Here is a 16,678-nt window from a genome sequence, read left to right as displayed (position 1 = left end):
CTCAGAATTACTTCCTGTTATTATGATATCATCTACATACAACAAAAGCAAAATTGTGCCTCTTTTGCAATGTAGTATAAACAAAGAAGAGTCTGCCTTGCTGCAAATGAATCCTAGATGAAGTAAATGTAGGCTGAATCTGTCAAACCAGGCTCTAGGTGCCTGTTTGAGTCCATACAATGCTTTCTTTAGGAAACAGACATGATTGGGATACCTGAGATCAATGAATCCTGGAGGTTGGCTCATATACACTTCTTCTTGTAAATGACCATGTAGAAAGGCATTTTTGACATCTAGCTGCTTGATCTGCCAATTTGAGCTGATTGCAACTGACAACACAACTCTTATGGTAGTGGCTTTAATCACAGGACTAAAAGTTTCCTCAAAGTCAATTCCTTCAAGCTGAGAAAAGCCTCTAGCAACTAGTCTTGCTTTATGTCTGTCTATGGTTCCATCTGCCTTCAACTTGGTTTTGAACACCCATTTTGAGCCAACTATGTTCATCCCTGCTGTTTTAGGCACCAGTATCCAAGTCTTGTTGTTATGCAAAGCATCAATCTCCTCTTGCATTGCTTGAAGCCAGTGTGGACTCTTCAAAGCTTGCTTAATATTTGCTGGTTCCTTGTATGTCTCTATTCTGCTAGCAGTAAGAGAAACATGTGTTATAGGGACATTCTTAGACTTGTACCTTGTCACCATGTGATGGCCTTGTTCACCATCAGTTGTAGGATCTCCAACTGACACTGCCTACTAATTTGTATTGGTTGAGTCTAGGGCATGATCTGGATCAGCACTTGTTACTTCTTGATGTTGACTAGCAGGATTGAACCACTTTGAGAAATCCACTTCCAACTGTATACCTTGAGGATTATTGACAGAAACAGTATTTTCCTGTGCTGCACTTGACTCAATGTGATCATCAGAGTGATCATCAGACTCAAAGTGATCATCAGACTCAATATGATCATCAGAGTCATTATGATCATCTGGAACTTCTGCATTTGAAGCATGATCAAGATTAGTTGCTGTAACATCTTCAGCTGCTTGAGTAAACTGCAACATGTTATGTTGAGTGTCATCAGTAGTTGCACCATCAGTAGGCACTACTTCCCCTGAAGTGATACCATCAGTAGTTGCAAAGTCATGATCACCATGATCACTAGGCAGCACTTCTCCTGAATTTTGTACCTGTAACTTAGAGAAAAATTCAGTAAAAGTGGCTAAGTGTGTTGAAACATCAGGTGTTGCCTGCCTTTGATCTGAGTGGACATAAGGCAGTAGAGACTCATCAAATATCACATGCCTAGAAACATATACTCTTCTTGTTGAAGGATGATAGCACCTATATCCCTTATGCAAACTGCTGTAACCTATGAATACACAAGGATAAGTTTTTGGACTGAACTTTGTACTGCCCTTTAGGTATGGAAAACACCTACATCCAAACACTTTTAGACTGTTATAGTCAGGTTGAGCACCAAACAACTTAACAAAAGGTGTTTCCATTTTCAATACTGATGAAGGCAATCTATTTATGAGAAACACTGCTGTCAAGAATGCTTCTACCCATAGGAACAAAGGCAACTTGGCATGAAATAGTAAAGTTAGTCCAGTTTCAACTATATGCTTGTGTTTTCGTTCAGCAATTCCATTTTGTTCTGGTGTGTTAGGACAAGAAATATGTCTGATGATGCCACAATCTTCCAAATGTTTGATGAATTCAGTTTTTATGAACTCACCACCTCCATCACACTGAAAAAATTTTATGACCTTTGAAAACTGCCTTTCTACCATTTTCTGGAATTTGAGAAAAATGCCAAAAAATTCTGATTTCTTTCTCAAAGGATAAATCCATGAATATCTTGTATGATCATCACAAACACCACATAATATCTCATATGCTGAGATGATTCAACAGAAGCAGGACCCCAAATATCACAATGGATTTTTAACAAAGGTTCTTTCTCAATTTTATTTCTCAAACCAAATGGTAGTTTACAACTCTTTCCCAACTGACAACTAGAACAAACACTAGGCACTTTATTCCAACTACTAACATCAATGCAACTATTTCTACTTAAAATTTGTAAAGACTTTAAACTAGGATGTCCTAATCTAGTATGCCAAATAGTGTATGATTTCTTCCGATCTTGTGTGTAGATTAAGGCACACAAGTTGTTATCCTCCAATGCATATAAGCCTTCCTTTTTAGTTCCCTGCCGTAGGACTCCTTGTCTTCTTGTCATAACAACAAAATGAGACTCATCAAATTCAAGAGTGCATGAATTATCCTTTGCAATTTTCCGACCGAAAGTAAGTTCTTATTGATCTTAGGTACTACAAGAACTTCCTTTAGTTTCAGTCCTGCTCTAATTGTGTTTCCAATATGAGTAATATCTAACTTAAAACCATTTCCAACAATAATCTTATCAGAACCATCATAACTCTTAAGTTCAAACAGATTACCTGAGTTATTAGTCAAATGACTAGTTGCACCTGAGTCTATATACATTGCATCATCTGTATTGGTTGGGTTCTGCAGATTCATAGCACTTTCTTGGCTTGTGGCAACTCATCCGCCGCTTGATATGAGTAATCCCACCCGTAAAAACACTTTAAAGCATTGTGGTTGTTTCTACCACAAATATGGCATGACTCAAAAGCACCTTTCCCTTTGTTCTGAGTTCCACCTGAGTTGTTCTGATTATTTTGATTATTGTTTCCTTTGCCAACAGGCTTGAAACCTCTTCCCTTTGAGTTGAAGTTGTTGTTTCCTCTGCCTCTTTGAGTGTAGTTTCCTCTTCCTCTACCTCTTTGAGCAGAGAATGCCATGTTAAAGTTCTGTTGAGGCACTTCTTCTTCATCCTCTCTCATGTCAAAGTGCATTGAAAAATTGATTTAGAGTAGGATAGGGTGCCTTACCTAACATGACAGTTCTGAAAGTCTTGTACTTGAGGCCTAATCCTCTAGCAAAATTGATCACTTTGCTATCTTCATCAACAGGCTTGTGTATGGCTGCAAGTCCATCACAGATGCCTTTGAACTCTTTAATGTAATCATCAACCTGTTTGGTTCCCAATTTAACATTCTGCAACTGTTGTTTAAGTTGAAACTCCTTATCTTTGGTTGCTTGGAGATAGGCTTCCTCCAAGCACTCCCACATCTCTTTAGCAGTATTGCATCCTACTATAAGGTACATAGTTTCTTCTGTCAGAGTTCTTGAAATCCAACTCCTAAACAAAACATCTTTCTCCTCCCAATTTTCATTCGCACATCGTCTACGTTTCTCAGTAATCGGTTTCGACATTGTTCGATTTCCTTCACGGATGATGTCTGTGTTGCATCTTCCTTGATGAGATATGTCAATCTCATCACGTGAATAATTTGCAACATCCGTGTCCTCCATATCAAGTAGTTTGTTGGCTTAAGTTTGATGGAACATACGAGGCAATAAGGTGGTGCAGTTGATCAAGTTGAAAGGGTATTAGTCGTAGGTGTGTTTGGAGCCATTGAGAGTGGATAGAGAAAGGATGGGAGTTTCAAGGTTTTACAACTTAAGCAGCGAGAAGAGTTCTATTGCTCTGATACCATGTAGAATTCTCAAGCTACTCAGAGGGAATACTTTGTTATTGATTGATAAGAATAGTCGAGTACATGTGCTCCATTTATAGGAGTGAAGATACATAGAGACCTTAGACGACTACACTTGAAATACATGAGTTCTATTTTAATACAAACAATACTACCTAAGCCTTATCATGACTCAACTAGATACATACAAAGTTTGAGTACAACTACAACTCAAGTAGCCGGATAACAAACACTAATGTATATCTTTGTGTATATCCGGTATATCCTGTATATCAGGATCCTTATCTTCAACATAAACTAGAATAACTATAGACAAGGGCGTATCCAACTAACAAGCTATGGGTTCGTTGAACCCATGAGTTTTGAAAAAAAAAAAAAAAAAAAACCCATGAGTTTTGGCTTAGGCTATGTATATGTTAAAAAGTTCACTAAATATGCACAAAAAAATAGATAGTGAACCCAGTAAATTTGATGAAAGTGGTAGAATTATGAATTTACACTCGTAACATTCAAAACCTAGATTTGCCTCTGGCTATAGAAGGACCCAAAAGGAATATTGGATGCTCTATTATTGGACAGAGAAATGAAATAGTATGAAGATATCCTTTAAGAAACTGCCATAAAACAAATGCAATGTAATTATAAATATATAACTTCACCTAACATTAAGATAGAGATAAGTATTAATTATATAAAGAGCAAACTTAAAGAAATGGACAATCATTAATTGGGAACAATATTCATGTTTAAAACGTGGCCAGGAATATAAGATCACTCTATAAATAAAAGGCTTCATTAGTAGAGGAGTCACAACTCACAACTCACAAGCAAGCAATACACAACAACATGAGTAGCTTAAACATGACGAAGTGCTTATTCCTCTTATCTCTCTGTTTGCTTCCATTTGTTGCCTTTTCATCAACTTTCACTTCCGAAAATCCCATTGACTTACCCACTGCTACTTCTGCTAAGTTAGTAGTAGACAGGAACGGTAAAGCACTTGATCCTCGTGCAAGTTACCGCATCGTTTCCATTTTTAGGGGTGCCCTAGGTGGTGATGTCTACCTAGGCGCCTCCCCAAAATCAACTTCCCATTTTAATTGTCTTGACGGCGTGTTTCGTTACAACTCCGATGTCGGACCTAGTGGTACACCCGTTGAATTCATTAAGTCTGATCATACCGGACCAGGTATCTTTGAAAACCAAGACATTAACATCAAATTTCTCACTGCAACTACGAGACTGTGTGTTAATTATACAACTTGGAAAGTCGGGGACTATGATGTATCTCTAGGGGCGAGATTGTTGCAGACTGGTGGAACCACAGGCCAACAGGATAGTAGCTGGTTCAAGATAGTGAAAACACAAGGGGCATGGGGTTACCACTTACTCTACTGTCCAGGTCCCTTGGTTTGTCCATCTTGCCCTGTAGATCAGTGTCAAACAGTGGGGCAAGTTATCCAAAACAGAAAGAAGCGTTTGGCTCTCGTAAAAGACCAGCGTCTTCGTGTGCTATTCCAAAAAGTCTAGTTAACAACGCCTGCTCTATTATATTTTAGCATGGCTCTCTAAGTGAATCTGTAGCTACTATGCTTTAGCATATTAGCTTTCTAAATAAATCTGTGCTAAGTATATATATTTAGCATGGCTTTCTTAATAAACTAGGGAATTAATCCGCGCTTCGCGCGGTCATAGAATACATCAATATTTTACTAATTATAATATAGATAGAAAAGGTAGAACTGCCTTTTATAAATGGACTATATTGTAAAGGTAATATGTATTTCTTAATCAATCATCTACAGTCAGGCCACTCTATAAAAGTTTCGGTTGTTCCGACTTTTTCCGACTTTTATAACAATTGGTTGTTATATACCTATAACAACATATGTCATTTAAATATTATTTGGCTGTTATAGGAAAAAATTATCCAAAAAATATTTTCTTTCATTTCTTAATGTTATAAGAAGATACAAAAATTATTTAAATTTAAAATCTCAAATATATGCATAGTTCACTAATTAATAATTAAAAATAGTTCAAAACTGAAATTTTGAAAAAATAATACTAATCATACACAAAACAGTAAGAAACAACTGTAGAAGATTAAAAAAAAAAAATGTAAGTATTGTACTAATAAAAACTTCTAACAATATAGCTTCAACCACTATTTCTCTCATAACTCACCCTGCAAAACCCACTATCAGTTGTTATTGAAATATAAGGAAATAGAGTACAAATCACTACATTTTTTTCTAGAAAGATAAAAAAGCTCCAAAAATAGGAACGGTACAGCAACAAAGAGCACCATTTTCTCGATCATGTCTTCCTTGCTCATAATTTTTCGATACACCAAAACAACATATAGTCAATGGGCCAAATATGTAATATAAAATCTCGAAATACTAATTTAGAAATTCAAGTATATCATTACTGTAACAACAACTAAAAGTAGGACATAATTAACAGAAAAGATCAAATATGTCTAATTAATTATGATATACGATCGAAGAAAGCAAGCATATTTAATTGAATTATTGTAGTTCTCGGGCTCTTTTTTATCCTCATCCCAAAACTACCAAATCTTTTGAGGTCCTCCATGTTTGATGCAAGGAATCATAAAGACTTTGGGTCGTTTGGTATGCCAGATGGAATAAGCAAGGATATCCCATGAGATTTTATCCCACCTTATATATGGAATAGTACTTTAATCATTTTAGTACAAATGGTGGAATAAAATAATCCCGGGACCAAGTTAATACCCATTATCAAACCGGGAATAAATAATCTCACATATTATTCCCCGATTATTATCCTTATCCCACCAACTAAACGGTACAACGTATAGACGCCAACCACTATTAGATAGAGCAATCTTGAATTCGCAATAGCACCAAATATAACATATAGATCCAATATAAAACAAACCAAACCAACACATCAAACAAAATAGAACATAAAAATTATAACAAAACACACCTGAAAATAAAGAGTATTAGTCCCCTATATCGCTGGAAGAAAAATTAAAATTGAGCTACTCTATCTTACTCTATCTTGTTCATGATTTAATTGGAAGAGAAGGATCCTGCTAGCAGCCTTCTTTTTCTAAACTTACATAATGGATGAACCTCAATAACCAAAATGGAAGAATGCTTCTGTGCTTTGTAGACTAAGAAAGGGAAACCGTTATAGACTTTATTAGGGAAGGCTAATGAAAACAAACAATTACCACTGACTTTATTACGTAAAAAAACAGTCAGGGATATTAGTAGACATATTGTGGCTTTTAAACACAATAATTGAGCAAAATATGGAGAAAGGAAAAAATACAATGAGAAAGCAAAGGGACGTGCTGATGAGGGTTGTAGAAGAGGTTTTAAGACCTAATCAATATGAAATAAATTATTCAACATTGAATGGATAAAATAAGTGAGTTTGAAGAAAAATATGGAAAAATAGAGAAAAAGCCAAAAAAAGGAGAAAAAAGATAAATAGAAATAGAGGTCATAGAGATGTGCCACCTCACCTTATCTATGCCTAGCTTTATATTATATATAGATTGTCTTTCCTTCTTGTTAACTATCTGGAGTTTTTGTCTATGTATCCTTTAAGCGTTTTCAAACCTAGGATTAATGTGTCATTCTATTATAACTGACTAGTTAATAAACATAATAGTATCACATAGATATCATGTTAAACATATCCAGTATAATATTTAAAAGAAATTAGGAATTAAAAATTAGATCAATAAAAGATTATAAAATCTCATTACAGCAAAATAAAATTATTTTTTGGTAGCAAATAATATTTTGAAGATATAAATGAATATTATATATTTTGACAAATATTTTTTACCTTTCTGAAATCAATATAAAAAATTATTTAACAAGGTAGCATGAAATTTTAAATGTTGAGATCTAGAAAACCAATCAATATGGATATTATGGTAAAATATATAACTCATTTATTAATTCTTAAAAGACGCAAAGTCAGTGCGGACAAGCAAAAGTGAACGGAGGGAGTAGCATTCATAACAGAGAGAGTATTTTTTTTTTTTTGGTTTTCAGCAAGCTGAACTGATCCCGACTTGCTTTTTCTGAAATATTTGTCATCTAGAATCCAATTTCTCCACGTGATAATTATGTGAGTGTTTCATTTTAAGTTGGAATTCAATTACATATATTGCTTTAATATGTGTGATTTAGAGCGTGTTTGGATTGACTTTTAAAAAGTAGCTTATAAGCTATAAGCTAAAAGCTAAAAGTCAAAAGTTGGGACCCAACTTTTGGCTTTTGACTTATTTTTGTACTTTTCATGCCTAAAAGTAAGCGCTTTTAAGCAAATTTTATCTTTGCCAAATACCACAAAAACTAAAAAAGTGCTTGAAAGCCAATAAGCACTTAAAATAAACCGATCCAAACACCCTCTTAATTGCTCTAATTTTATTGGATAGACTTACTTTTGCAACAGATGTTTGCAAATTAAACAGACAGCCCAATCAGAATAATTACAGCCTAAATTGGACCACCGATATGAAGAGAAATTGAACCAGTGATCCAGAGTACAGACAAATTTTTAAAAGGGAAAAAATCAGAATTAGCCGGTCACTTACATTTTGCACCCGCCCTAGCCGTAAAATATGATTTATTGACAATAGCCATAAAAACATATAACCTCCTGCCAACAAAAATGAAAACAAAGTCGGCAGCATCGGCAAACTCTCTACAAGGGTTCTTTCCAACACTCAAAAACTTGAAAAGGGCAAATCAAACTAAATAAAATTGCTCTTCAACTTCAGAATCACAAGACTAAAAGTCAGATTCAACATTATAGAAGACCAAAACCCACCAATTCAGAAATCCCCCAAACTTTCACATTACCTCAGTCTAGAGCCAATATATATTACTTATAAAGCCAATATATATTACTTATACATATTATATACTGAATATGCAGTGTATAATTGATGAATAATCATTGCATAATTTGTGTAAAATCAGTGTGTACTCATTATACATGGATTATACACTTATTATGCACTAATTATACTCTATTATCATTGAGTTCACCTTACCCAAATAATTATATTTTTTTTTAAAAAGTCAAAATTTCTTTTCCATTCTCTTCTCTCCAGACACCTCTGTTACACTTCAAAAAAACAAAAAAACACTGATCTAGGAAAAAGTTCCAATGCAGATCTTAAAAATAGAGGAAGAAGAATTCTCTGAAGATGTTGTGACGATCTGCGACGTTGAAGAAGGGAGATAAATTTCTTGGTTGTTGGCTGCCATTGAAGGACCACTGAAGATGGTAAAGGGGGGAGTAAAAGGGGGTCTGGGACTTTTTGGAGAAAAGGGGAGTAGGGTTGGGGGTGGGTTGAGGGGTGGGGGTTAATAAAATAGATAAGGAGAGTCCGGAACTTTGCTAACCCAAAAAATAACTTTTGGAACCAAACTAACCCTTTAAAAAAAAAAAAAAAAAACCAAAGTAGGCTTCACGCACAGAATCTGTGCGTGAAATCTTCTTTCCCCCAACCCCAGCCTTTGTTCTTTGGAAATCAAACTCAAAATTAAGCTGAAGATTAGTCACGTTTCAAAATACCGGAATATAAATATTTTATATAGAACTTAATATTTTTTTAGCGTACAATAATATCGGCTCATTACATCAAGTATACATATACATTTGGATCGTCATTTTAGGGTTGTAAAGTGCTCCGAAGTAAGTTTGGAAACTTGTTATATTTAGGTTTGTGTCATATTTTATAGAGTTTTGATTAATCTCTTTTGTTTTACTCCCAAAGCTTTGAAAGTACTTTTCTGGTTCAAGAAAGATAGAAAAGAAAAAATTACTCTGCTCTGTATTAGGTTGTTTTTTTCTTTTATGTCCTTTTTATTTTGTTATTGTATTGTGTAATCCGCACCTTTTGAATGTGCAAAAATAAATATAATATTTAAAAATAATTCATCCAATACGAGAGGTTCATAATAATTGAAAAATATTTCATTCCATTAGCAACGAAATACATCATTAAATTACAATATACTTAAAAAAAAAAAATCAAGTCCTAGATACTCTTTTACTTCCAGATGTGCTGCCACCATGGGAGTTTTGCCCACATGAACGCTTATCATGCCCAAATTGCTTACACGTCGAGCACTTGCGAGAGTAAGTCTTTTCTCTAACATCCATTTGATTGGGATAATGGGTTAGCTTATTTTTTCCCAATTTACGGATATGCTCCTTGTTAGTAACCATAGAAAACGGCGCAGCTGGCCAATAAGTTTGATTACCAAGGGGATGGAAGTGGCCGGAATATGCTTTAAGGTAATTTACGACCTTATAATCCCCCGCCACATAATCAGTTACATTTCTGGCCATTCTCTCAAAGCACTTGACTGCATGAGAATATGGCATGTAGTATGTTTGCCACTTACTACAAGTGCATAATCTTGTATGCTCAGTAACAATATGTTTGTTTCCTCCTTTACTGTGGTAATAACCCGTTGCAACAATAACTTTTCCTCCTCCACTGCCTCATATCCTTTATACAATAAATTTTGACAGCCCGTTGCAACGCCTTTTTTTATGCGAACATCATTCCCTTTGCAAGGACGCATTCATCAGTCATGAGATTTTTTGGTTCAATCCACGTTTTTTGGCGACTTTGATCATCATCTCTGTGAAGACAAATGCATCCTCAAGACCTTGTAGACTGCCAAGATATGGAATATAGTCAGAATGCCACTGCATCGGGCTGTTAGGAATTGGGTTTTTCCGCCATTGGAGGTGGTACGTGGTGGTGAGTTGGTTCTGGTTGGTTCAGGGGACTAAAATGCGTATCTTCTTCATCCCCTTCACTATCTTCATCATCAGTTACCTCTGCATTATTAGCTGGTTCATCGCCATCACTCTCGAATGTATCCACATAACTTGGACAATCAGTGCCATCTAAGAAAGGCCTCCTCCTACACGATAAAAAGTATATGTTAAATTCCAAATTCAATATATATATATATATATATATATATATATATATATATATATATATATATATATATATATATATTATTTAACATCAAGGTGATGAACTTACACATATTGAGAATGAGCATGGTGTGGAGAATGATCAACTCCACTAAACTGAGAGGACTGCCTAACATCCACAGTTGGTACCACTGGCGAGTTTTGATAATAATCGGTACCGAACCGAGAATTATTATTATAATCAGCTCACTGAACTGAGAGTTTTGATACTAATGAGCTGTTCCACTAAATTGAGATGATTGCCCAATATTACTCGTATCAAGTCTATAACCCCTAAAAAGATTTAAAAATGGTTATTTACCAATACATACAATAAACACGTGCTACTACACAAAATAATAATATAAGAATGCATATTTACCAAGTTTGATTTAATTGTTGAGTTAGATTTTCCAGTAGCACCTGGTCACTCAAAATGTCCTCGTAAGAATTAATATCCCCATAAGTGTTAACTTGACTGGGCTGTTCTTGAGGGACCTCTCGGGGTATCTTTTCAACATACATCTCAAGAACATTAATGGCGACTAAATGTTTATATTCTTCTGGCGCATTCAAATAATCCCTCAAAGAATCATCATCATTGATATAATGCATACCATAAAGCACTATACCATGGGAAACTGATTGTGGATATCTGCCTGTTACAGAGATTTCATACTCATCTGGGCTAATGTTCATTTTTTCATGTATGTAAGTGATTAGTGATTCATAAGACATTTCAAGTGGACATTTAACATGAACTTTTGGTCTTTTATTATAACGAACTGTACTATTGTCATCAAGGATAATGACATGCAAATATAGTGAAACCCTAACTGATGGAATATCTTGAGCCATTTTTTGTATGAAGTTTGATTTTTTTTTTTTTGAATGACTTAAGAGAGGATTTTTTTGAATGACTTAAGAGACTTAAACTTATGAAATAGATGAGTTTTTACATCGTCCAACATTCTTCTTAAATAGATTCATATTGACCCCTATTGCGCATTGAAATGTTGCGCAATAGTCACTATTTTCGTCATTTCATGCAGTGTATTGTCAAATTGGTCCTTTGTGTATGATAAAAAAGCTGAAATTGACATGCATGGCATGTAGTCAAATCAAGCATGGGGTATGAATACACTTGTATTGCGCAATATGAATTAATGTCCAATAAAACGGTCAAATAATGCATCATTGTATTGTCAAATCAGTCGTTTATGTGTCATAAAAAAGCTAAAATTGGCATGCATGATGTATTGTCAAATCGGTCTTTTATGTGTTATTAAAAAGCTGAAATTGGCATGCATGATGTATTGTCAAATCGGTCCTTTATGTGAGATAAAAAAGCTGAAATTGGCATGCATGGCGTGTAGTCAAATCAAGTATGGGATGTAAATACAAGTTTACAACCCCTAAACCTAAATATAACAAGTTTCCAAACTTACTTTGGAGCACTTTACAACCCCTAAAACGACGATCCAAATGTATATGTATAATTGATGTAATGAGCCGATATTATTTTACGCTAAAAATATATTAAGTTCTATATAAAATATTTATATTCCGGTGTTTTGAAACGTGACCAATCTTCAGTCAAAGTACGGAAAAAAGCTTAATTTTGAGTTTGATTTCCAAGAACAAAGATTGGGGTCGGGGGAAAGAGGATTTCACGCACAGATTCTGTGCGTGAAAGGACTAAAGTGTAAATTTACACTTTGGCCCTTTCACGCACAGATTATGTGCGTGAAGCCCATTTTAATTCTTTTTTTTAATGGGTTAGTTTGGTTCCAAAAGTTATTTTTTGGGTTAAAAAAGTTCCGGACTCAGATAAGGAAGACCCGAATGGCTACTATATGTATCTGATAAAAAATTATGGTTATTTTGAGTTTATTACTATAATGGAGTGTTAACTGAGTTAATTGTTCTTTTTAAAAGGCCAAAGTCATAGACAGCCCCCTAAACTTGTCCACATATTCCTCATAGCTACCTAAACTGACGCTTATTCCGATTGAACACCTAAACCCCTCCGAATTTGTACCATTTAGACACCTTTTTTACAATCAGCAAAAAATATAAAATGTGTGTATTACACTCGCGGTGACGTGGCAAAATGACCAATTAAAAAATGACATGTGGCAGAGCGGTTAAAAAATTATTAAAAAAAGAACTTAAGTAAAAAAAAAAAAAATTGTAAACTTAAACGATTAGCCAGCAGCCACCACCTCCGTCCGGTCACCACCTCCGTCTGACCGCCGCGCAACCACCGAAAAAAAACACCCATTACTTTCCTCCACCCGTCATTGCCCATCCTTTCTCCACCACCGGTCTTCTTCCTCATCTCTATCTTTATCTTCTTCCTCTTTTCACAAAAATAAAACCACCATTTTTTCTCCACCCATAAATCACCATTAAACCATCCCGTTACCACCTCCGTCACACCACCAACGTTCACACCACTATAAAGTTCTTGCTAAATATAAGTTAATCAATGAAAGGTGAGAATGCACACTTAATAAAAAAGAGAGTGGTAGTAGTGGTGAGCACTTTTCCAGTAAACAAGATGGTGATGGTGCTTTTCAGATTTAGAAAAGATAAAGAAAATGGTGATCAAAAGAAACATCTAATTCACAAATTATTTTTATTTAAAGAATCAAAGAAAACAAAAACAAAAAAAACCGAAAAAGACGAAGAGGTGGGGGGGAGGTGACTAACGCAAGGGTTAAATGCAGGGGCTAATTTTTTTTTTTTTTTAATTTAATTAAAGTCATATTTTTTAAAAGAGGTAAGTTTTTAACCAAAAAAAAAAAAGAAAATTAATATTTAAGAGTAGTTAACGAGCCCAAGGAAAGTGTGCTTCATTTTTTTTTGCCACATCAGCAAAAAGTATTTATGTGGTACAAATTCAAAGGGGTTTAGGTGTTCAATCGGAACAAGCGTCAGTTTAGGTGGTCATGAGGAATATGTGGACAAGTTTAGGAGGCTGTCTATGACTTTGGCCTTTTTAAAAATATATCTTTCATACAGAATAATGTATTTATATATTGTAGGGATATATCTACTAGCTCAGTTCGTGGCTACCTGAACTTTCACCTTATTGGTGAGGGTTCGAATCCCCACATTGTAATTCCCTCCCCATTTCCCCTTCCCCTACCCCCTATGTAATAAAAAAACAAAGGAAAAGGGTCAAATATACCCCTCTACTTTAGTTTATTGGTTAAATTTGCCCTCCGTTAGCCAAAGTAATCAAATATACCCCTCTGTTAGCCAAAGTTGTCAAATATACCCCTAAATGGATGAAAATGCCCAAATCAGCTGAAATTATCCATCTAACTTAAAAGAACCCATGCCCCATAATTTTGACCCAACCCGACCCAAATAAAACAATCTGAGTGAGTTTTGCCATGGTGGAAGTAGCAATTCATCCCATTCTTCAAAATTTTACTTTGACTTTATGCTATGGAAAAAAAAAGTCTGAGTGAACTTGTTATAGCAGAACTACTTGTTAAGTTAATTTAGTGGAGCCCCAAATATGAGTAGAAAAAACTGTCGAAATTTTTTAAGTGTAAAAGATCATTACTTGCTGGGAATTCACAAATTTTAGTGAATCTTGCTTCTTTATACTTGGGTTATACTGGCCCGTTTGGCCATAAGAATTATTTACTTTTTTCCGGAATCAGCGTTTGGCCATGAAAATTCCAAATACAACTTGAAGTTGTATTCCGGAATTTGAAAAACAAGATTTTCTTGTTTTTCACTTTTTTCACAACCAAAACAATTACATTTCAACAAAAAATACAATTTCTAAAACTATGGTCAAACACAACTCCAACTCTAAAATTCCAAAAAAAGTGAATTTTTTTTTTTTGGTTTATATGACCAAACGCCTACTAAGTAAATATATTCCAAACTCCAAAGAGCTATCATTCATAACTGAGGAACCAGGTACAACATAAAATGGTATGGAGGAGCAGCTAAAGTGAATACTGAAAAATGAGAAGCAGCCCAGAACACATTGTGATCTTTCGAACGTTACACTTATAGCCTGTTTGGCCAAACTTATTTTTCCCTCAAAAGTACTTATTTTTTCAATAAGTGCTTATTTGAAAAAAAGTGAAGTGTTTGGCCAAACTTCTGGGAGAACATAAGTCTTCGGGGGTAGAAGTGTGACATTTTTTTCAGAAATAAAAAAATAGCTTTTGCCCAAAAGCACTCTTTTTTGAACAGTACTTTTGAGAAAAATACACATAGAAACACTTTTTAAAGCTTGGTCAAACACTAATTGCTGCTCAAAAGTGCTTTTTAAATTAATTGGTCAAACACAAACTGCTTTTCGCCAAAAGTACTTTTTTGAAAAGTACTTTTAAAAAAAAGTGTTTTTTAAAATAAGCTGATTTTAGAAGCTTGGCCAAACATGCTATTAGTGTTGGTTAGGAAGGAGGATATAAATTTTCTCGGAATTATAAGATTCCTAATTTACATGCCAAAAAGAGGAGCACCAAGGAATATGGATAAGTTTACATAATATGGTAATGCAATATTCACTCAGATTTCAAGTTCGGGTCGGATCAAACTATGGGGCATGGTTTTTTTAAAAGTTAAATGGTTAATTTCAGTTGATTTGGACATTTCCATCCATTTAGGGTTATATTTGACTACTTGGCTAACAAAGTTAACTAATAAACTAAAGTAGTGGGGTATATTTGACCCTTTTCCCAAAAAACGATTTTAAAAAAAATGTATTTATATATTGCTGCATGTCTCATTGGCTCATGAAGGATCTTTAGCATTTAGTTTAAGGCTAATAATGGATAAATGTGCTTAATCCCTGTTTTTGTACATTTTTTGTGCTTAAGAAAAGGTATTCACTCTCAATACAGTTAGAAGTCAATCATTTAAAATTAAATAAGTCGAAAAGATTAATTTTATACAATTATGGTGAAATGCCTCTTTAACATTTTTCTATATTTGCAAGGTGTGACATTTATCTTTTCTATTTTGCAGATTGTGACGTTTACCTTTTCTATTTTTGTAGGGTGCAACATTGATGACCTTTATACACAACTTTTATAGGGATAAAACAAAAAATTAAAGGGAACAATATTTTTGTTAATTTGTGGAAAGAGAATCCAGTTTCATATTAAATATTGTCAAATAAGATGAAAGTTTTCTTAAAAAAACATTTGAACAAATATTTACATGATATGCTCTAAAACCGTGAGTAAATGGCATGGTAAATTCGTAGTATAATGTATAAAAGGAGATTAGGGATAATGGAGGGAAATGTAGACACAACATTGAAATTATGTGCTTAATCTTACGCCATATTTAAGTCCCAATCTATTTAGCACTTCTCGTTAGTCGAGAGTCCATTTGAAGGAATTTCTTTATTAAATCAGATCAAATTACTCTATATTTTTTTTTTCAAATCAAGTTTAGGTATTCAAAAATTGCATCGACTAGACTATTTATAATTATTGATTCCCTTATATAAACCTTTCGAGTTCATCCATGTTAAAAGTGAATTGTTAGAAAACACTTTTATGAAAGAATTTGCGAAACATTTTTAGTTGTGTAGCAAGCTTGTGAAAGTCATGTTTTAAAATATCGAATGCTACAAAATATGTAAAGGGCCTACTCTATGGGCAAATTTGTCTAAGTGTTACAATTATTGTATGTTGCTTGGATGTCCTTTATCACGTTCTGTATAATTGTACACAGTTGTAATGATATTGTCAAATTGTGGTCCAAACTCCAAAGTGATTTTAATTTTTAACCTCACATTAAGATATTTCTTTTTTAGGACTCTTTCTATCATGCTTTTTATAGTATTTTGGGATGACTTATTCGATTTCGTTATTTCAGTTTTCATCTTTGTTTTGTATTGCTTGTTCTTCTCTTTGAGGGTCTATCGGGAAACAACCTCTCTACCTCCCAAGGTAGGGGTAGATCTACCTACACTCTACCCTCCTAAGTTATGACAACGTTTCCTTCTAAAAGGCAAAAAAATGACAAAAAAGATAAACTCCTTTCTCAGCCTTTGAGACGTGCCACGTCACTG

At 34.4% G+C, this 16,678-nt stretch overlaps 1 protein-coding gene across 1 annotated transcript; it reads left to right on the top strand.

Annotated features, from left to right (window-relative positions):
- The first annotated feature begins 4,341 nt into the window (after positions 1 to 4,341).
- Positions 4,342 to 5,235, top strand: LOC132056135 (serine protease inhibitor 5-like). Its single transcript, XM_059448213.1, has one exon. The coding sequence runs from the start codon at positions 4,438 to 4,440 to the stop codon at positions 5,119 to 5,121; it is 684 nt and encodes a 227-aa protein (XP_059304196.1). The 5' UTR covers positions 4,342 to 4,437; the 3' UTR covers positions 5,122 to 5,235.
- Positions 5,236 to 16,678: the final 11,443 nt, after the last annotated feature.

The sequence above is a fragment of the Lycium ferocissimum genome, chromosome 5, assembly GCF_029784015.1.
Source record: "Lycium ferocissimum isolate CSIRO_LF1 chromosome 5, AGI_CSIRO_Lferr_CH_V1, whole genome shotgun sequence".
Lineage (NCBI taxonomy): Eukaryota > Viridiplantae > Streptophyta > Magnoliopsida > Solanales > Solanaceae > Lycium > Lycium ferocissimum.
Note: the sequence above shows the minus strand (reverse complement) of the source record. Positions and strands in the feature narration are given on the sequence as shown.